Raw genomic sequence first — 21,518 nt, forward strand, 5'->3', positions numbered from 1 at the left:
CAGGGCTAATGTCTAATCCGAGCCTGGCACTCATGGATAGAGCTGGACCAATGGTCCATAGGCAGCACCTATTCCAGCCGGTTGGCCTGTGCTCCTCTGGTTAGTTTGAATGTTAACTCTTTACATTTCTCATCATCTTCACTTCAACCCTATACCCAGACTATAATAAGCCCTAGTTGATGCTTCTGTGTCTAGCTCCTACTGTTAACTTAAAAAATGCACAATGTGAGAGTTGTGAATTAAGTTTTATTTGGGGCAAAAATGAGGACTATAGCCCAGGAGACAGCACCTCAGATAACTCTGAGAAACTGCTCCAAAGAAGTAGAGGGGAAGATCAGTATATGTGTGATTTTGGTAAAGGGGAAGTACGTGCAATCAAACACATATTTTTTTTTTTTTTTTTGCAGAAGATTTCTGCTAGTCACGAGGAACACCTGTCACCATGAAGGATTTTAGTAGTTTTCTAGATATGGGAAGGTATAAGAATGAATTGGGCTCATAAAATTGGCTCCTGATTATATCTAACTATCTGAAGACCTGTTCTGCCAGTTTTCACCAGAGCATAGAGTGCCTCATTTCAGCTCTCCACCCTGAACTCCTTTCAGGGGGTGTTGAAAATTAGTAGCTGCAGCAACATATGATTTAATCCTTGTAGAGGCAGATGGTAAGTACCAATGGCAAGTGCCAATTTGTGGTTGACACTACCATCCTCTATTTACCCTTACACACTCAGCCAAGTCTTTCAAAAACATCACTCTTAACCTTCCCTGCTCAGTGGCCTATGGTGTTTCCTGTGGTCTAGCACACAAACCTCCAATTTCTCTGCCCAACAAGACCAGTCCAACTGTGTTTTCTGTATCCCTTTACCATATATTCCATGTTTCAGTTGAGCAGAGAACATCAATATGTATAACAGAACCTATAAAAAATATTTTTGTTGTTTTTAAGTTACAGAAGTAATACACTCCCATTTTAAAGAAACGTGTACAAGTTAAAAAAAAATAATGGTGTGTCTCCCCATCCTGCCCTTGCCTCCAGTTCCATTTTCTAAAGGCAATCACTGACTTGGGTCCAATCTTCCTACATCCTGTAGCTTTCTCCAGTAAGTTTCTTCCCCAGAAGCTTCTTAGACTGAACCATCCCTTGTAGGGTCCATATACCATTCAGTGCTTAGCTGATCTCCATCTCCTCTTATATCTCTTATGTGCCCCTAGCACTGAGCCTCTGATAGGTGTTTAATAAACACTTTGTGAAGACAGATTCTAGCTTCTTCTCCAGAAAGACACATGCAAAATCTCTAAATAAACTGACCACCTTTTCCTAGGGATTTCCAGGTGGCTCAGTGGTAAAGAATCTACCTGCCAATGCAGGGGACACAGGTTCAATCTCTGGGTCAGGCAGATCTGCAGTAGGAAATGGCAACTCGCTCTAGTTTGCTTGCCAGGATAACCTATGGACAGAGGAGCCTGGCAGCTATAGTCCATGGGGTCACAGAGAGTTGGGCACGACTGAGCAACCAAGTACACATACATACAGCTTTTCCTAACTTGGCTCCACCATCTAGTGCACAACCCTGAAACCGAGGCTGCCATCAACCCCAGCTCTATGTCAGCAGGTGTGTGTGGAGCCCAAGCTCCCCTCCTTAGGGCAGAAGTACACGGAAGCAGGCATGCAGATGAGAGAGAAAGGAAGGGATGGGGGCAGGGAAAGGGGCACAGGTCTATCTCGGCGGGGAACATAAGATCCCAGGGAAAAGTCTAATTTAAACTTTTGTCTTAATTTAAAGGTTTGCATGATAATGGTTTGAAATTCTCTGTAATATAAGTTGGTAGGTTTCAAGATAGCATGAACTCCTATCTCCCCAGCCCAGGGCGCTTTCTGCCCCCAAAGCATCTAAGAACACCTTGAGCTTTGTGTGGACCCCTCTACCTTGGCCAAGCAGCCACCCCCACTGAGACTTCCTGTTTATGGGGCCTGGTCCCTCCTCTTGCCTTGATCCCCCAGAAAAGTTTCCTCACCAAATGAAGATGAGCTGTGATAACCAAGTCCCTTGCCTGTTTGTAAGGCACCTATGCCTCAAGACAGTTCTAAGACGCTTTCCCTCAACAGTATCTGAGCTGGGTTCTGGAAGTGCTTTGGAGATCAGAAAAAAGAGAAAAAGGATAGTAGCTTCAGGTGCCAAGCCTTGTGCCCTGAGTCAACCAGGCAAACTTTGCTTTCCTTTGATTAAATGGGTTTGTGCTTTAAAAAGAAAGTAAGATTAACCAATAACCTAAAAAACCCAGAGAGTCAAGCCCTGGAGATAAAACCTGTGTCTGGAAGTCAAGTTCAGGATTCAGTTCTAGCGAACTATAGTTTGAATCACCTCCCCTGAGTCTTTCCAATCAAGCTAGGGTCAGGTGAAGCACGTATCCCTCTGCCCTCCCAGGCCAGTGGAACCTGCTGTTCTGAGCACAGAGGTTTCTGGCTCAAAGCAAAAAGCAAGGATAGGGAGGTTCTTGGGGAAAGGGGAGACAAAGTGCCAAGGAGTCCCAAGAGTGACTTTTCAGGGAGAAGGGCCACACTTGGGCTGCAGGAGTGGAGACACCTACCTTGACACCGCCGTCCGACTTCTTGTTCAACAGACTTTTGGCAGCTGTGAAAACAAAGAGAAAAATCAAGTCTCCTGCATTGTACCGCTCCTCAACCTGAAGTCTGGCAGCTGGATCCGCAAGAGACTGACATGTTTGACACAGGGGCCAGGAGTCTCCTGAAACCCCTAAATGAGGCCCTTCCTGAGGCCCCAAAGCAAGAAGGGCATCTCAGGCAGCGTCAGACCCACAGGGTGGCACCCCAGGATCTCCTCTGCCATGGAAGAGGACTCAGCAGAAACAAGGACAGTCCGGGCTTAGGAGAAAACCACAATCAACACTGGGGCTGCCTGGGCGATTGGGAACTCTGCCTTCAACAGCTTCCACCTAGGCCTGGAAGCAGAATGCCAGGGTGAAAGGTGAGGGCTCCACCCCTAGATGCCATGGAAATTCTCAGGACGGCCAAGCTGCAAGGATGCAAGACATCTCCTGAGTGTTCTCAAGAAACAAGAGTGTCACAGTTCACAAAGGAGACCAGACGTGAGGACAGACAGACACAGACACAGAGACCAGGACCACCTACAGGAGGGTTTTGCCGGGGGGCTGAAGCCTTGACTGGGCAGGTCCTCAATGCCACCCTTTCCTCAGAGTCTAGTCTCTGGACCCACTGAGCAGAAAGGACTGGGCAGACAGACTGTAGCCAGGGACAGGCTGATGCTGATGAGCTCCACTAGGAAGGATGGTGATGTCTGTTGGCCACAAAGGCCTCAGGAAGGTGGCAGGCAGCAGATGGGAGATTCCAGGGAGACAGAATCAGTCCAACTGTCTGATCCACCTTGACTCTGATGGGCTTGCATCTTGGATCTACTGCTTACTAGCTGTGTGAGTTACTTAATCTCTCTGAACCTCAGTTTCTTTATCTATAAAATGGGATCGTGGCATGAAAAGCACTTAGCAGAGTGCCTGGCACATAGCAAGCATTCAGCAAGTGTTAACAACGGTCACTACTGCTGCCATTCTTCCCTTCAGGTGGCCATTCCTACCCAAGCTGGGTCTCCCGTGAGAATCACAACAACTCTGACCTCCAAAAACAGACTTCGGTCCTATCTCCAGTTAATGCTGGGGTGATCTGAAAAAAAATTTTTTTTATGCTCTTACTACTATGCCTGACCAGCCAGTGTGTTAAGTGCTTTACATACATCAAAGTTCTCAACTCTGATAGTCCATTAGAATCACTTGGGAATTTAGGGGGGGGAAAAAAAAAAAGCTTATGCCTATCCCATGCCCTAGGGATTCTGATTTTATTTATCTGGGGTGGGGTCTCAGCCACAGGAATATTTTTTGGACAAGTCTTCTCCTACAGGCAGCGTTGAGAGCCTTAGTCAAAAATGATTTTAATTGTTATGTTATTAGCTCCATTGGAGAGATGAGGAAACTAAGACTGGGAGAGCTGCTGTGACTTGCTCAGGGTGAGGCAGGGCTAGGATCCAAACCCAGGGACGGCTGTCTGCACAGCTTCTGCACTCTATTGCCTTCCAGACCCAGAGGCTTGCAAGGCCAGACCTCACAATTTTGAGGGGCGTGGCTTCCCCCGCGGCGGGGCGGGGCCTACCAGTGTGGCTGAAGCCTAGTCCTGGCCCCCAGCGCAGGTCCCGGCCAGGCCAGGGTTGTCTCGGGTCGCCTTGGCCGCAGCCCTCACAGGTAGGCCAGGCTGTCAGGCGGGCGGCGCGTTGGGAGGAAAGCCTCCTGCTGCCCAGCTCCACGTCCCCAGGCTATTGCCTCCTGAGAGTTGGCAAGCGCCCAGCATGCACGGCTGGTTAGGGGGCTCCGTAACACCGAGGCGCTCGCAGATGCCAAGTTAGGTGGTCCATCCGGCATGCCCATCTCAGCCCGCAAGCATGGGACTCGCCTCCCTGGTGAGCGGGCCTGGCATGCTGGCCCTCCTGGTGGGGTGGCAGGGAGCCGAGGCAGGCGGTCGGGGAGGACTCATGCCACGTACCTTGCCCGGCCAGGCCGGCGGCGCTCGCGGCAGGCGAGGCGGGGGCGGAGCTCTGCCTGCCAACTGAGGGGATACAGTCTCTCAGTGCACAGAGCTGCCGCAAAGCCACGGGGGCCAGTCAGCAGCGAGCATGCCCCAGCGCGAGGCGCAGGAACCCGCTGCCGCCGCGCACAGCAGGATCCGGGCGGCGTGGCCAAGCCGGCCGAGCTGGGGGAGCGGAGGCGCCGGGGGCAGGCTGGTGAGCAGGTGCAGCCAGCCCTGCAGCAGTCTGGGGACCTGAGAGGGCCAGGCTTGGACAGGTCGTGGGGAAATCCCGGGGCTCCGCCTGTCCCACGACCACCTCAGGTAGAAGGTCTGCAGGCCCAAACCTGACTTGGAGAGGGGTGGCCGTCCTTTCCGAGGCAGCCTAGCCCTAGCTTAAGGCTGTGAGGCGTCGGAATCTCATCTGCAGACCTGCCTCCCGAGGGGACCTAAAGGAGGACATTTTCAGATGGCAGCCCTTTCCTTCGCCCACATTCCAAATGGTAGAGAGACAGGCACCTAGGGCCCAGGGAGGGTCTGTGGACCTAGTTCACCATGCTCCACAGCCCCCAGCTTCTCGGAGACACAGGTCACTTTCCCTCTTCAAGGCAGGTGGCCAGGAAAGGCTGTATTTCACAGTGTTCCAAAGGTGGAGATGCCCAAAAAATGAGCCCCCAGAAAGAAAATCAAGGCTGCTAAAGCAATACATTCTAGAAGCCCTGAATTCACCATTAGCCAACCTGCTCGAATCCAGGGATAAGCTGAACTTTTCTACTTGGGATCAACTCAGAAAACAGCCTCACTTGTTCCTGGAGTAGCACACCAAGTGCCCTTTCTTCTTGATTATACCTGTACACACCTCTTTCTAGAGAAGCTTCTGGAGACAGGCTCTGTCTTCACCTGTCCCAGAGTGAGGGCAGAAGAGGTTATCCTGGAATGCTTGCAACATTTTTTTTTTTTTTTTGTCTCTTGAGCCAGGGCAAAGTGAGTGTGAAGGCCAGACAGAGTCTGAGCAGCAAGGACAGGAGGCTCTTTAGGGACCAGGGAAGGTGCTGTGTCCTAACAGAGACCGAGTTCCTGAAACTAGGGCACCAATTTCCTGAAATGGACAGAAGAAGCTGACGCGGAGGCTGTCTCATGGCCGGGCACATGCTATCGATTTCCTAGCAGCCTGTTTCACGTCTCTTCTACTCAGAGAGAGAACAGATCACCCCATTCTAGGGTGGGCACAGAACTGCCCTTGAGCATCCTCTCGAAGGGCTTTCTTAAACCCAGAACATAGAAGCTGTAAGCAGAAGTAGCTGACCAGAGGCCCGACGCGGGACAACAGCGCCACCTCTGCTGGAAGTAGCTCACTGCGCCCTCCTATCCCCATCTGCAAGGTGAAGCCAAAACACAGCCTTTCTTTCACGGGTGCCCACAACGCAAGACTGAGCCCCAGCCAGGGTCACAGGTCCCTCTGAGGAGGACAGTCTCCCACCTCACTGTCTAGTCCTGACCTTCCGGGGCCCTGTGGCTCACAGTCTAGAGTTCATGAAACCCCAGAGGCAAGGCTGGAGGTTACCAGGAACTACTAGAGCCAGGCCTATGGACTCAAGTTCAAGGGAGCAATCTCTGCCCAGGGAGCATCCACCTGAACCTCCTGCACACCCCCTCCCCCCGCACCATGGCTGTGCAGAGGGAAAGCAAGGGTGGGAGTCTGGTTAGGAGAAAGCAGGGGAAGTCTTGAACCAAGCCAGTGGGGCTGGGAGGGAGGGGAAGGGAGGACCGGGGAAAAGGCAAGTTGGGAAGAGACCTTTCTGTCTTTTAAGTCCTGTCATTACTCTTTTCCTCACAGAAAAGCCACGATGCTTCCCAACGGAAGGCCAACAATGATGAGGGCAGGGGTGGGAGGGCAGTTCGGGAAGGTGGAGTGTCTTGCATCTTAAAAAGAAACGTCAAGTGTGATTTACAAATTATTGGTCCCAAGACTCCCAATTCTGCATACAAATTTAAGCAAGTTCCTTTCCCTCCATCCTGCTGGCCTGTTTCTTCATTTTTACGGTTGGTATCACAGAGAATATTTTAAGCATAGTCGCTGTAAATGGTTTAAACATCTGGAATGATTTCTATTAGTCATTGCTACTTGGACACAACGACGAAGAGATCGTCCTAGTCGGCCAATTAATGGGGGTAACTGGGAAGATTCACTGTATCTCATCTCTTTTCCCAAGCACATCTTCCAGTGCCCTTGAGACTGTCTAAAATCTTAAAGTGCTGAGAGTCTTCAGAGAATTAAGAATCCCCAAGGACAACATAAATGGAAGACTGGGCAGGCTACTCTTTGTGAGGTTCTAGGAAATGCCGATCATAAACCTGAAGTCAAGTAAAGCTCCCCAGAATTTCAGGTTACAAGACTCAGCCGTAGCAGGGCCTCCAAACAGCATCCTCACCATCCTGGTCAAGGTGCTGCCTGAGATACCCAGCATCGGGATGGCATGATACCTGGCAACAGCCCATCCTGACCCACTCACCTCAGAGAATGAAAGTGCACAGCTGAACACATACCTGAAAAGTTCCTGGAGACAAGCATGGTTGTGAGGATGGCACCCTGGAAAAAGAAGAGGGTCCTGTGAATTCCATCAGGCTCTCCAGAAGCGTGCTCTGTTCTCAGGCAGAGCGCAACAGCTGGCGAGGGGCCCTCCTTAGGTACCACGTTCATAGCTCAGCTCCAGCCATGAGAGATTGTCCCAGTCGGCCGATTAATGGGGGTGATGACTGGGAAGATTCACTCTCTCTCTCCTGTTGTGATGGGACAGGGGGCGTACTGCCAAAAGATACGATTTCAGGACACTGGCAGCCTGGCCCAGGAGGCACAACTCACCTTCAGTTTTCTCCGGGCATTGAACTTGCGTAGGCACTCCACTGTCTCTTGACGATGCATCATAGATGCCACCGTGGACCGTTGCTGGAAGCCAAACAGACAGGCCTGTGAGCCCCCAGGCATATCCTCTGCCCCTCACCATAGTCCCAGCACCGGTGGCCTTGTGCTCAGCCACCCCAGTTGCTCCAAAGATAAGATGAAGTCATAGATGTGAAAATGCTTTTACAATAAAAGCTCTACCCCAAACTCAAGGTTATGTAAGGACAATAATTTGAACATGAAAACACCGCTGGTAATTGATGCTGGATGAGGGTGCCCGAGAGAGCCTTCCGATCTTCCTTAGGGGATGGAGGCGATGGAAAGTGCGAGTATTCTCTGCGTTGTGATCCGCACGCGGTTATTCCTTCACCTACTATTTAGTGAGCACCTAAAGCACTCCAGATTCTGGGCAGTGAGAAAACAGGAAGGGGTCTTGCTCTCTACAGAGAGCATTCATTCTTTCCAAAAGCTCCTCTCAGCAGGCCCCTGCTGCTGCTGCTAAGTCGCTTCAGTCATGTCCGACTCGGTGCAATCCCAGAGACGGCAGCCCACTAGGCTCCCCCGTCCCTGGGATTCTCCAGGCAAGAACACTGGAGTGGGTTGCCAGTGCCAGTTTCCTTCTCCAGTGCATGAAAGTGAAAAGTGAAAGTGAAGTCGTTCAGTCGTGTCCGACTCTTAGCGACCTCATGGACTGCAGCCCACCAGGCTCCTCCGTCCATGGGATTCTCCAGGTAAGAGTACTGGAGCGGGGTGCCATCGCCTTCTCCAGCAGCCCCCTACAATGTCCTAAATGAAGTTGTGATCTGAGACACTGAGGCTCTTTACCATGAAGCATCAATTCTCTTCATCATTTTGGATGGGAATTTTTCTTCAGTGTATTACTGCTAACTTTTAAACAGAGTCCCTCGGACATGATTTACATTTCCCTGATGACTCAGGGTCAGCAATACAAGCATCAGTTATTACATAATACCCTAATACAGAGATGTCCTCCGGGGCTACTGAGATATACAGGATGATAGGGAGTAGGGCCCACAAACATGCCCCCAGAACATACTATTCCCACAATTCTTGAGTACCCGTTTTAAGTGGCTTATCCCTTTACTCTGCTCTTGTTATATCTTGGCTGCTGCTGCTGCTAAGTTACTTCAGTCGTGTCCGACTCTGTGCGACCCCATAGATGGCAGATATCTTGGCTAGTCTGCTAGAAAAATAAAACCCACAAAATGTAGCCTGGTGCCCACACCCCCATGGGACCACCCTGCCATCCCTGCCCTCATTCCTGGCTTCTCCCTTTCCTGGATCCCGAAGCAACTCTCCCTTCTGTCTACCTTCTGGAGTGGGGGTGTGTATGTGTGTGTATCATATTTCATTTCCTCCTCCAAAGTGTAAACTTCTAAACCAAGAGAAATGATAGATGGTCGAGCAAGAACTTCTTCAGTTCCAGCCTTCCCCCCACAAGCTGATTTTCACCCCCCTGCAACCTAATCTCAGGTCTCAGAAGCATCACCCCTCATTGTTTTTTACACTGGAGAAGGAAATGGCAACCCACTCCAGTACTCTTGCCTGGAAAATCCCATGGATGGAGAAGCCTGGTAGGCCACAGCCCATGGGGTCGCAAAGACTCAGACATGACTGAGCAACTTCACTTTCTAAAACATGTCAAATTATCTTCCAGATTAGTAGATAGGACACCTTCTACAGGTCTCATTGAGCCAAAATTTAGCCAATATTTTTAACCCTTTATTCTGGATAATATTCTTCTCTGTAGTCAACACAATATAATCAATTGCAAGATTTTAAAAATTCCCCTGACTCATCCATCTTCTCTAAGCAGTATCATCAGTCTCTCTGCCTCCACTGCCTCTTTCAGTGAAATAATGAAACAATGCTTTTAACTGGTCACAGCCAACAGGCTCTCTTCCATCTTTATCATGGACTTTCTGAAGCATCTGATTACAGACCCTCCCTTCCTGAGACCTCCTGTTTCTTAGGATCTCCTGATCTTCCTTCTCCCATGGACATTCTCATTCGCAGCCCCCTTTGCTGGCTCCTCTCTGGGCCACTAAATGCTGGTGGCCATATCTTCTCTTACAACAACGCACAGTAAGGATTCAATTAGCAGAGAACCAATCCCATCTATTTCTATAGCCCCAACACCATCCATACACAAATGACCACAACCTGTATTTCTGATTTTTAACTTCTTCTCTATACTCCTAACTCCCCACGAGATGTCTCCAGCTGGACGCCCTCATACTTAACATGTATGAAACTAAAATCATCGTCTTTTCTCATAAAAGTGTTCCTCTTCTAGGTTTCCTCTGGGTGAGTGAATGGTACAACCCTCCAACTCAGTTACCAACTCAAAACCTGGCAATTCGCATAGATCCCTCTCTCAAAAGACCTTCACTTTCCAAATCCAGAAAGTGGATTTGGAAAGTGGATTTGGATTTCCAAATCCAAAAGGTCACAGAGTCCTTTTTATTTCCTCTCTCAAATATCTCTCAAATGTGTCCAGTCCTTGCCACACCACCTATCCTATCATTACCCTTAGCTGAAACCTTGTCTGGCCTTGCTTAGACAACCACAACAGCTTCTTTAGCTCTCTCTGCCCCTGCCTCAATTCCATTTTCTACACAGCTTCCAAAGTGATCTTTCTTAATTGCGTATTTCATTCCCTCTTTGAAACTCTTAAATGGTTCCCTATGCTTTCAGAATAACACCCAAACTCCTTAGGCAGAAACTTGTATGTCACTGGAATCGTTTTTGGCTTCGTTCTTTTATATTCCTGTAGCCCTACCTTCATCTACCACCAAACTACTTAACATTCCTTAATCTCGCCATAATTCCCCATGGCCTCACCTTAGCCCGTGCTAACCTCAGTCTGCAGGTTATCATCCTGGGGAACTTCCAGTAATCTGCCAAAAACCAGGACAGAGCTCACCTCCTCCATGCCTTCAGCAATCCCACTGCCCACCAGAGATGGCAGGGACTCCTATACACTCGTTAGATTTTTTTTACGTACTTGTCACATTGCAGACTGGTTGCCTGCTTGAGTGCCTGTCTCCCCAGATCATCTCTGAGATCTGTGGGGGAAGGCACCAGGCCTTATTCATCTTTGTATCTCCAGCACACAGGGACCAGCACCAAAGAGGCATTCAGTAAACATGGAAAAGAACAAATAAATACATGCATCACGGTTGTCAGGAGGCCTGACTATAGCAGACCCTGTTTGAAAAAAGATATTGCAGCCAGATAGAAGTTTACACACAAATAGAGCATGATGACAACCCACATCGATAGCCTGGGGGCTCTCCTAGAATGAGCTTTGTGACTGAACTTCAGGAGCTCTTTTTCATTGCTCACAGGCCCCTTTTGTTTATTTGTTGGGTCTCATCACCTTCTCATTAGAGTTGTCTGATTTGGAATCTGGATATGCATTCTAGGCATGGCAATTTACTTTTGAGTTCTGCTGGCTGCTTTCTGTCATCAACTAGAGTCTGCAAGGGTCAACCTAAGCCCTTATTCAACAGCAAAACTAAGTCATACCTCCCAAATGAGTGAGGGAAGGTCAGGGAGAGGCCAGTTAGTCCCAGTCGCTTCCCTGGCTTCTCTTGGTAACATATGCTGCCCCTGGGCCCCACCCAGTCCGCTGTCCCCTCTGCAGCGTCTTAGCTCAAGGCCGCAAATGATTATTCTCTAGTCCCAAGAAGGAGGGTAAAGACAGTGCTACGAGCACATTGCGAGCAGATATCCTGGATCACCTTGACCTCAGGAGAAGACACTTACGCAGACCCATGGGTGCTTAAGAGCCTGGTCAGCTGTGATACGCTTTGCGGGGTTTATGGTCAGCATCTGGTTGATCAAGTTCTTGGCTTCTGGAGTCACTGTGTCCCACTCTGGTGATGGGAACTAAGAAGTGGGAACAGGAGAAGGAGGGATATGAAATCTGTGCACCTTATACCCCTTGTAACCAGGGTTACAAGGTTAACCCTGGTTAACTATCGAAAGCTGCCTAGCATGAAGTGGGCTAAGCACTGGGTATCCCAGGACCTGAGTCAACTTAAAGATTGAAGAAAAACAGAACAATCACGGTTAGAATGACAGAATATCATACCAGGGGACCCTGACATCTTCTGGTTCAACTCCATCTCCCTACGAGGAGGAACCCACTGTTCAACACTGTGCCCAAGGCCCCACCGCAGTGGGAGGAGCCACCACACTTCTCATCTCTGTGTCGCACGGCACACTACACAGCCACGCCATTCTTTGCAAATAACAGAATGAAGGACTTTAGTGGACTCCGTGATTTTACAGCCACCAACAATGGCTGTGCAAAAAAGTTGCTCCCTGGGACAGGTGGTGACAAGAATTGAGGCCTATATGGTCCTCAAAATCCCTGACACTCCCCACACCCTGCAACACACTCAGCACACTCCCTTCCCCTGGACAGAGGGGCAAGAACAAACTGGTCCTTACATCATAGGCTCCAGCCTTGATCTGCTGATATAGCTTGTGCTGATCCTCATCCCAGAAAGGAGGGTAGCCCACCAGGAGGATATACAGGATGACCCCTACAAGACAGAATACAGGTCACTGGGGTCAGTCACCTGCTTTGCTAAAGAACCAAGAAAAGCCACATGGGGTTCTGAGCCACCCAGAAAGTCAAGGACCATCCCAGAGAGAGAGGTGGATGGCAGCCGACAATGCTGTGCCACTGTGCTTTACGCCCCACATCACCATGCCATATCTGGGACTTCTTCAGGCACAACCCACCCACTAAGGCATGGGTAAATCCCTCTTTGAGAAGGGGACATCATCATCTAAGAAGCTGGGGAGGAGATTGTGAAAGGAACAGCCATCCCGGGGGACACCAGAGCAAATGCTGTGACTTCGCATATACCAGATGCCTGTGGGACCCGCAGGGAATAGCAATGCCTCTTTCTTGTCATCACTGGAAGTTGAGCGCCCTTAACACCAAAAAGCTGAGTGTGTGGAATGGGCTTACCGCAGGCCCAGATATCCACAGGTTTTCCATAGGGATCTTTCCTCAAGACCTCAGGGGACAAGTAACCTGGGGTGCCAGCAAAACCTGTAGCGGAAGAGAGAGCGGAGGCACACTGAACCCACTTTCTCTCTCATTAAATCCACATCAGCAGTTTTCCCCAAGTCCCTTCTTACTCCTGTTGATTTGGCTACATAAGCTCTCAGCACTTGGGCAGCAAGAGACGACGGGCTGGGCTTCTTGCAGTGCCCGGAATCTAAACCAGAGGGCAAATACGTGTGCCTTAAAGGAACTCCCATTGTCCCCAGAGGCAGCAAGAACGCAGCGCTGACAGCAGCTAGTCTCACTGTACTGAGTCACGGAGGGCCAGGGGGAGCTCTGTGCCCGCCCTTCCTCCAGTCTCTGAGGAGGCCAGGACCATTAAGGGTCTGGCCTGTAGTTCTGAAAGAGGAAGGCAGATCAGGAAGAGGAGGAAGGGCGGGAGCTGCATTCCAGGAAGACAGGGTCACTCTTACCAAACCAAGCCTGTTGCTCTCCCTGTACTTCGATGGCTAGGCCAAAATCAGCCAGCTTGACAGCAGCACCCTTGCATTTACTCGCCAGCAGCAGGTTCTCAGGCTGTATAAGGAAGACATTGTAGGCACCATGTGAGGCACCTCACCTCGTGAGGCACCAATCCCTCAGCCCAGAAGGAGCTTAGCTTGTTACCATGCAGTGCTATCACCTGGCACCAGGTGGCGCCAGTGATTCACAAACAAGAGGCAAAGGGGACCCAGGCAGTAAGTACCTTCAGGTCCCGGTGGACGATGTCGTGCTGGTGGATGTGGTTAACACTCTCCAGAATCTGATGTATACAGTGGCTGCAAAAGCACAAAAAGAAAGGTCAGTGCAGGGTAAAACCATCCACAACCACATGCTGTAGACTAAAGCACTTAACTCTGGGTAACGGATTCACACAGAATCACTGAAAGAGGAGCTAAAACCTTGGACTTTGGACATCATCTGTTCAACCTACTTTACAAAAGAGAAAACTGAGGCCCAAGCAGACTAAGTGGTTTGTCCAGGGTCTTCTACTAGATAACAGCAGAGGATAGACTAGAACAGGGTCCACCAAACCTCCTTAGATTGTGAAGGCTCAACATATCCAATTTGTTTCCAAGGAAGAATACCTCAGACTCCTGAGAAAGAGACACCCACCATCCAACCCCTTCCTCCTTCCTCTTAACCCCTATAGTAACTGTGTTCTTGGAAGAGGCTTGTGGTGGCAACTCAGGAAGGACAGTCCAGCCAAGCCTAAGTTGTTTTGGGGGTAGGTAAACATTTATCAAGCACCTATAAGCACTGGGCTGGGTATTGCACCAGCTGTATAGGGGACCCAGTGCCTGCCCTGAAGTTTATCATCTAGTAGGGGAGAGAAATGAGTACACAGGCATCATCGAGAAACAAGACACTTAAGAGAGTTTCAGAGGCACCCCAAAGAGCACTTCTCATCATGCTTTTGCACAGAAAAAGACAAACCAGCCTAGAGTCACATTCGGCAGCTGATTCTCAAATTCTCGAAGGCCGTCCACTTTCCAAACCATCCTCCACGCCTGTGGTCAACTCCCGGTGGAGTGCACCAGCAGTCCAGAGCACTGGAGAAAACCAGAGGCTGATTTCGGCCCCCCTAGGGGACATCTGGCAACGCCTGGAGACACTGCTGGTAGTCACCACTGAGAGGGAGGGTGCTATTGGCATCGAGCAGATCGAGGCCAGGGATGCTTCTAAACCTACAATGCACAAGAGGGGCCCTCACGACCAAAAATGATCCGGCCTGAACATCAGTAACCTGGACTGACAGTATTCCTTCCTCTGAAATCTGAGGCTGGGGCTTCCACAAGAGCCAAAGTGTCTCGCTGGGTTCCTGGAGGCTGAGGCTCAGGCCTCCCCATAAGGACATGGTCCAAGAGTAGGCCGAAGAGACTTTAAGACTGAGCTGAAGAGGCGAGTCTCCACAGAAATATATAATTAGAACAGAGCCAAGCTAGCAGGGAGAGCCTTCTGGCCAAAAATGGCAAAAGTGCGAAGTGTCCCAGCAGAGCCAGGCCAAGCACACTGGTACAGTCATCGCCCCAGCTCCCCCTCCTCCCCGCCAGGCTCCCTGAGCTATCGCCGCCTCCTCCTCCCGCCCCAGAGCCTGGTCCTCCCCTGCTGGCACTGGAATTCATCTCCCACTTGAGAATTTTTCCTGAGGCTGAAGCATCTGAAGCTGATCAGCAAACGTTGGCCTCTAAGGGTTGGGAAATCTGTGAGGAAGCTGTGTTTCCCCCTCCATGCCCCCAGAGGCAGCCCGAGCTGCCACACATGCCTGAGGAGGCTGCAGGCAGGACACTCAAGATCAGGTTGTCAGGACATCACCCTCAGAAAAAATCTGGGGTGGGGGAGGAGCCGGGCAGGAAAGGCAGGCCAAACAAGTGCCCAGGAGCTGTGGTGTGGGAGGAATTCTGCTGCGTCATGTGGAGAAGCTGCCAGAGTTTCTTAGAGGGCTGGGGGCTGAGCGGTGTGGCCGAGGAATGGTCCTCCAACCTGAAAAGTCCTGGTGGTCAAGACATAAGGTGATGGTGGCTGAAATCTCCCAGGAAGTTCCCTGGTTGGATTATTAACCCAGACGTTTACACTCCTTTGGGACACAAACCATGTTTTCCCCATCTCTGGATCATTCCCAGGATGCCTTGTATGCAGTAGAGTTTGTCAGAAGAAGAAAGTGGAGATAGGGAGGGCCCTTGGGCCCTCATGAGTATACAGTGGTGCAAAGGAAAGGTATTTCTGGTGTGACAGGGTGAAAGAGATTTGTAAGAGCTTTGCAGAAAACTGATCTGGGAGTGCTGAATTATTAACTTCTAAGCATGCCCATGGAATGTAGCCTGAGTCCAACCCTACAGAATCTTTGTCCAGGTAAGAGCTCTTCTGACCGCTCCCAAAGACGGTTCCAACAGGCACAATGCTCTGCCCCCTAAGATGGTTAAGAGGCACACTTATACCTCAGGGCCCTCGTCTCACCTGGCATCGGCTTCACTGTAGTACTCCCTGGCCACAATGTCTTCAAACAGCTCTCCGCCGGTAACACTGCAACCAACAAAGAGGGTCAGAGGAGGCAGCACCCAACAGGTAACCAACAGCCACACTGTACAACGGTTTTAGAGACGTGGCAACTCTACATGAGCTTCGTCTGCAAGCTCAGAACACACCGATCCTTCAATGAAACGGAGCTTCTTCCTGGGAGAATGTGAGCCCTCCCCACCTCCTGCACATTTCTGTCTATAATTTGTAGATTACCTAATACTCTGATAAAGATGAATGTACAGGCAGTTAAGAGAAAATAACTGACTTATTCAAACAGTCTTAGCTTTCTTTGAGACCAATATGAATACTAAGATCCAGCTGCCCAAGAAGGACTGACCTACTTCTGAAGCTGAAGAATAATGAGACCAAGGACACAGAGACCCAACCCTGAAAATACCAAAGAGGCATTTCCATTAGGTGAAGAACCACTTTTAAGACATTAAACCACAACCAGAGTGGAGGAGAGACCAATGGGAGCCCAGTTTACAACTAATAAAAGGTGCCTTCAATTTCCCAGAATTCTTAAGGTCAGGCAAAGAGCTACGTTGTGTATCTCCGCTAAGGACAACACACTGAGAAACAAGGGGAAAAAAAGCATCTGCACAAGGTGTGCTGCTGAACAGAAAATGCAAGAGCAATGCCACCCCAGGGTCAGAGCCCTGGAGCACCACTGAGTGAGGAAGGAGGCCCTCGGCAATCTGCTCATGACCAGAGGATGTTCAAAATCAAACCCCTCTCCATGGGCAAAGGAGAGGGACCCTTGGCAGAGGCTGAAGACCCAGTTTAGGGCTTTTTTCCCAAGCCTTCCTCTTGAGCCAGCTGGAGGGAAAGGCCCCCACACCCTCAGAAAGTGGCACTTACAGGTCAAACACGAGGTAGTGAAACCCTTCTTCAGAAATACTGTCATGGAGGCGTACTGCAAGAGAGGAGATGGGGACAGAGATTAACAGAGAGAAAACCTGGAAAGCCTACTCCTCTCCTCCTTGGCCACCCCAGCCCTGCCCCATCCTGTCAGCCCCACAGGCTCTTTCCCAAGAAGGGGCAGATGCCCAGCATCCCTGGGTCCAAGATGCAGCCACAGAGCAGAGATGACCAGACCCCAGGTCCAGGGCTCGGGTCACCATCTCAGACTGCCTCAGATGTAGGCGAGAGACAGAAGCTTTGTGGCTAAGAAGTTAAGGCAAGACAGAGAAAAGCAGGAACCTTCTTCCGAGAGGGGCTGGTCCCAGCGAAGGTGGTCCTGGGACGTGACGCGTGAGGGTGATGCGTAATGGTGCAGTGCAGAGCGAGAAGCACCTAGGGATGCAGACCGCAGAGGGACAGAGAAAGACAAGATGGGAGACCCTGGAGTAAATGGGAGCAGAAGAAGTTGGGGGAGGGGAAGAAGTGGGAAAGGCACAGCCCAGCAGGCAACACACAGATTCAGGCAACGACAATAACCATTTATTAAGTGCTGACTTCATGCCAGGCCTTGAGTTAGGGTCTTTGCGTACATTACTTAAGCTGCAAGTATGTATTGAGTGCTGACTGTGTGTCGTAGATGGTAGGATTTAGGAAGGACATAGTGTCTACTTCAAGGAGTTTATTATTTCTGATGACCACTCCGAGATAAGTATTACTCCCATTCCACAGATGAGGACAATGGAGGCTCAAAGGCATAGAGTTTCTTGCCAAAGGCCAAAGATCTGGTGGGCCCAGATGTAAACCCAGCTCCTTCTGACTCCAAAGACTGGTTTATACCACTGTTGCCTACAAGAAATGTGGAGGAGCCCACACACCCAGGCGACAAAGCAGTGGAGCCTGGAGAGAAACCGCTCACGAATGTGCCCACAAGATGGGTACAGGAGGCTACTGCATGGAGCTGCAGTAAAAGCGAAAGAAAAGGCTGGTGAGCAGAATCTCTTCCCACTCACAGCCTCCAGAGCTCCTGGGCAAGAGCCCAACCTGATGCTGCTGAGGTCTCCTCCTCAAGCTTCTGCCCACAAAGCCACCTCAGGGGGTTAAATGCCAACCGCCCCCCTCAGCATCATTCTAATGCAAACGCAAGTCTGCTCTGATCAACCCTCCTGCTTGGTCCCTTCCCTCACCTGCACTCGCCTGATGGAGAGCCTGTGTCCCAAAGGGCTCCCTCTGTTTGACCTTCACGCAGTTCCAGGAGTTCCTCACTTTAGGAATGGCCTGACACCAAACCGACCAGTGAAGCTCTTACATACAAAGAAGTCTCTTGTGTGTCAGGCCCCACCAGCTCGAATGATACCTTCCATTTCCAGTGTGAGGGCGTCCCCTCAGGACTGAGGCACTTCCCTACCTCCCCCTTGCCCCACAGCAAGATGAGCTGAATGTAAAATCCAGGCCCTCAGCCATCACTGGAGCCCTGTGCTTTTCCTCACTTGACAAATGAGGACTCGGGCCTGCCAGGGCGAGAACCAGGGCCCAGCAATTGTTTATGCTTCATACTGCCGACCTTATTAGATCTGATCTGGTTACTCAACCTCAAAATTCCACCAGAACTCAGTACTTCTGCGATTTCCCAACAGAATCAAAGGCGGGTGGTACTCCTAAGATCCCTCCTCCTCAAATGATTCTCTCCTGTACTTAGGCGAACAAGTTCATACTTTTCTAGGCCTGTGGGTGACAGAATGAAGAAGCTACAGCCAGACCCCTGCCTCCCCCCTCCCCTCACTAACCCAGGCGCGCTCAGGCGAGCTCCCCCAAAGCCCTGCCACCCCCGATCCTGACTTGCACTTCTCTGGCCGGAATGGGTGGCTCATGCTGAGCCCTGCTGCAGATGCTGCTCCCTTGCTTCCAAAAGGACTTTCCATTTAATTAAAAATTTGCTATTAAAACGCATTAAAGTGTGTAATACAAATAATCCCCTGGAAATCAGCTGTCCCAGAAGCTAAAGACCAGCTTCATTAGGGAGGTGACTAACAGCAGCGGCAGGAGGCACTAACAGGGCAGCAGGCACGATGCTAACAGGGATTCCCAGGGGAGTCCTGGCACTGGCTATCTTCCCCAGGACCCCTGATCCCAGACCCACACACCCCACCCCCTGCCCCAAGCCCAGAAGGGCAAAAAGGACAGGCACCCATGCCTCTGTCCAGACAGGGAGTCATCAGCACTTGCCCTTCCCCAGGAAGACCACACACAGAGTCCAGGTGTAAGGAGACTGGGAGGGGAGTCAGCTGAGCAGAGCGGCGAGGGAAGACTAGTCCTCTCAGGCCGCCCAGCCCAGAGCTCTGCTTTGATGTGTGTCCCAGGGCCAGGCACCGCCAAGGCAAGGAGGGACAGGTGTGGAAGGCTCCACCACTGAGCAAGACTGCTATCTTTCTCTTTCCATTTGTAGAGAAAATGAACAGGGGGCTGAGAACAAGAGGAGAAACTTGATTGCACCACTCTAAGTGCCAACCTAGCAGATTCGCAATAATAAAGATCCAAATGATAATACCTAACACTTAGTTGAGCTGTTTCAATGTGCCAGGCATTATGCCAAGAGCTTTACACATATTTTTGGATTGAACCCTTGCATTAGCTCTGTGGGATAGGTACTTCTATTAACGTCTGTGTAACAGGACAGGAAACAGAGGCTCCAAAAGAAACTCACCCAAAGTTACACTGAGTGGCAGAGCTGAGACTTGAGGCCAAAGCAGGCCAATATTAAGATCCCTAATTTTTTAGAACTGCCCGGAGGGAGTCACCTTCTCCATCCTCTTGGGCAAAGGAGCTCTAACCTGTCCCTCTTAGCCCTGGCCATTCTGACTTGCTCAATGATGTCCCCGTGGCACCCTCCCTGAAGCAGGCGTGGCTGGACATGCCAAGGACGCAGCTATGAACAAGAGAGACCCAGCAGCCTCAGGGGGGACGGGTTTTAAAGAAGCACTTATACAAATACATAACCAAGCATTAGCGGCTGTTGGGGAGAAGTAAGGGATGTGTGGGGGGAAAAAAATCCAATACCCAGGCCATTGCATAGTCATGAGAGGGTATGGAGGCCAAGGAGAACCAGACCAACCCTAGACAGGAAGATCTGGGAAAAGAAGCATGAAGCATTTGCTGCATTACAGTCATAAACCTAGTTATTGTTCTTTACAAACTGTGGAAGGAAGAACAGGCCAAAAACAACACACTCACTGTCTTTACCTTCAAGTACTGACAAAGCCACAACCCAAACCTTGTGGCTATTTCCAATTCTTTAAAAACCACCCGACAGTATGCCACATTTTAACTAACAAACTTTGGTCAAAAAAGCACTGACAAAGTATCACTGTTCATGCCCATGGAAATACAGGGCTGGGGAGGAGGTCGTGTCATCCAAGGGGCTGGCGGGAGTGAAGGCTGCCCTCCAGGAAGGAGCAGGTGGGCAGGATCTGGGAGCTGCTCGCCTATGCTCCAACGTTTCCATCTCTTTCTTTGCAACTGTTATTGCTACACTTACTATTTATTAGCTGTGTGTGGCCTGGGCCCAACGTAAAAGGCAGCCAGGCTTGAATAACATGTGTGAACTGAGTTGGGGCTGGAGGGACTACTTCTGGGAGCTGGAATCTCCAGTTTCATCACCTCCATTTATTTCCTAGGACTCGTTCACTTGCTCAGCCTTCTCAGAACAACTCCATTAGGAGGCACAGATGACAAAACGGAGGCACGGGTAAGTAAAATCATGTGCCAGGGGTCACAGCTGCCCAGCAAATCCCAGATTCAGACCCAGAGGACTGGATACCAAGGCCACAGACCTTTGCTTCTCCACATGCTGAACCAGCAGCAGGAGCTTCACCTGGAGACGTGGGGCAGCTCAAGTCCACCCCAGACCTACTGAATCAGAATCTGAATTTTAACACGATCCCTAGGTGATTCACAAGCACATGAAAGTTTGAGAAGTACTGCTCTAAACCACAATGCTAGGCTGTGATCGAAACTGCTGGGGCAGCTCAGCACGAAGGAAGACAGAGTCTATTCATTAGAGGAATTCAGAGCAGGGAGCAAGCAGATCACAGGTAGAAGACACTTCATTCAGACTCCAGACGGTCAGCTACTGCCGTTTCTTCCTCTCAACTCTGCACCTCTGGCCACTCTCCCAGGGCTCTTTTAGGTTCTGCAGTATGCCTCAAAACCAACAGGCTTTTTTTTAAAAAAAGACTTTATCTTTTAAAACAATTTTGGGTTCATAGCAAAACTGAGCGGGAAGCACAGAGAGCTCCCACCTACCCGCTGTCCCCACGCACGCACAGCCTCTCCCACTATCACCATCTCCACAAAAGAAGCAAGCTCATCACAACTGACGAACCTACACTGACACAGCATTATCACCCAGAGACCATGCTTTACATCAGGGGCCACTCTTCCAACAGACTGTCAACTCCCGAGGTAGAATATCTATTAAGAGAAAAAACTGGGGGTGCCTGGCTCCTTGTACCAAATACCCTTCTGAATGCAAGTGCTGGTGAGTCTGACAACGATCAGGGGTGGACCACGTGCTCTCTGCTTCCTCACCTCTGCACCACTCTTGAGCTGGTCCACTAGCATCCCTGTGGGATGGAATTAGAAGCTAAAGCCAAAAGGGCCACCGCTCTGAAGGATGGAGCAGTGGAGAGAGAAGAGGGATAGCGAATTAAGCGGACAAAACAGGCTCCTCTTCTGCCACAAGCCAGGTCAAGATCCATGGCAACCCCCATCTCCTGGACCCACAGCTCCCCCTCATCTCTAGGAGTCCCAGTTCCCACTGGAGGACGGACAGCCTGGCCAGATCATTCTCCCAGGACATAGTCCTGACTACTCACCCTTCCTTCTCCCTTCCCTTGACCCCAAATAGGGCCTCAGACCAGGGCCCCCAGGGTCTGGGAACAATCATGAAATGAAAGCACAGTTCTAGGCAATGAGACACTGACAAAGGGAGACAGCCTTGCCTGGCCTTCCCTGGGT

General features: G+C 50.4%; 1 protein-coding gene across 23 annotated transcripts in view; it reads right to left on the reverse strand.

Annotated features, from left to right (window-relative positions):
* Positions 1–21,518, reverse strand: part of CAMK2G (calcium/calmodulin dependent protein kinase II gamma) — a 55,398-nt gene that overhangs the window by 18,963 nt on the left and 14,917 nt on the right. For 12 of the 23 annotated variants that reach the window (XM_055536247.1, XM_055536237.1, XM_055536258.1 and 9 more), the window contains exons 4-13: positions 16,464–16,518; positions 15,540–15,605; positions 13,288–13,360; positions 13,016–13,118; positions 12,504–12,587; positions 11,975–12,069; positions 11,285–11,407; positions 7,454–7,537; positions 7,138–7,180; positions 2,592–2,635 (exon numbers count right to left, since the gene is read on the reverse strand). In XM_055536247.1, the coding sequence (XP_055392222.1) occupies positions 2,592–2,635; positions 7,138–7,180; positions 7,454–7,537; positions 11,285–11,407; positions 11,975–12,069; positions 12,504–12,587; positions 13,016–13,118; positions 13,288–13,360; positions 15,540–15,605; positions 16,464–16,518 (770 nt within the window). Of the gene's footprint in view, positions 1–2,591; positions 2,636–4,569; positions 4,633–7,137; positions 7,181–7,453; positions 7,538–11,284; positions 11,408–11,974; positions 12,070–12,503; positions 12,588–13,015; positions 13,119–13,287; positions 13,361–15,539; positions 15,606–16,463; positions 16,519–21,518 lie in introns of all 23 variants that reach the window. The other 11 variants (XM_055536235.1, XM_055536233.1, XM_055536241.1 and 8 more) reach the window with 2 other exon arrangements.

This window comes from Bubalus kerabau, chromosome 1, assembly GCF_029407905.1.
Source record: "Bubalus kerabau isolate K-KA32 ecotype Philippines breed swamp buffalo chromosome 1, PCC_UOA_SB_1v2, whole genome shotgun sequence".
Taxonomy (NCBI): Eukaryota; Metazoa; Chordata; class Mammalia; order Artiodactyla; family Bovidae; genus Bubalus; species Bubalus kerabau.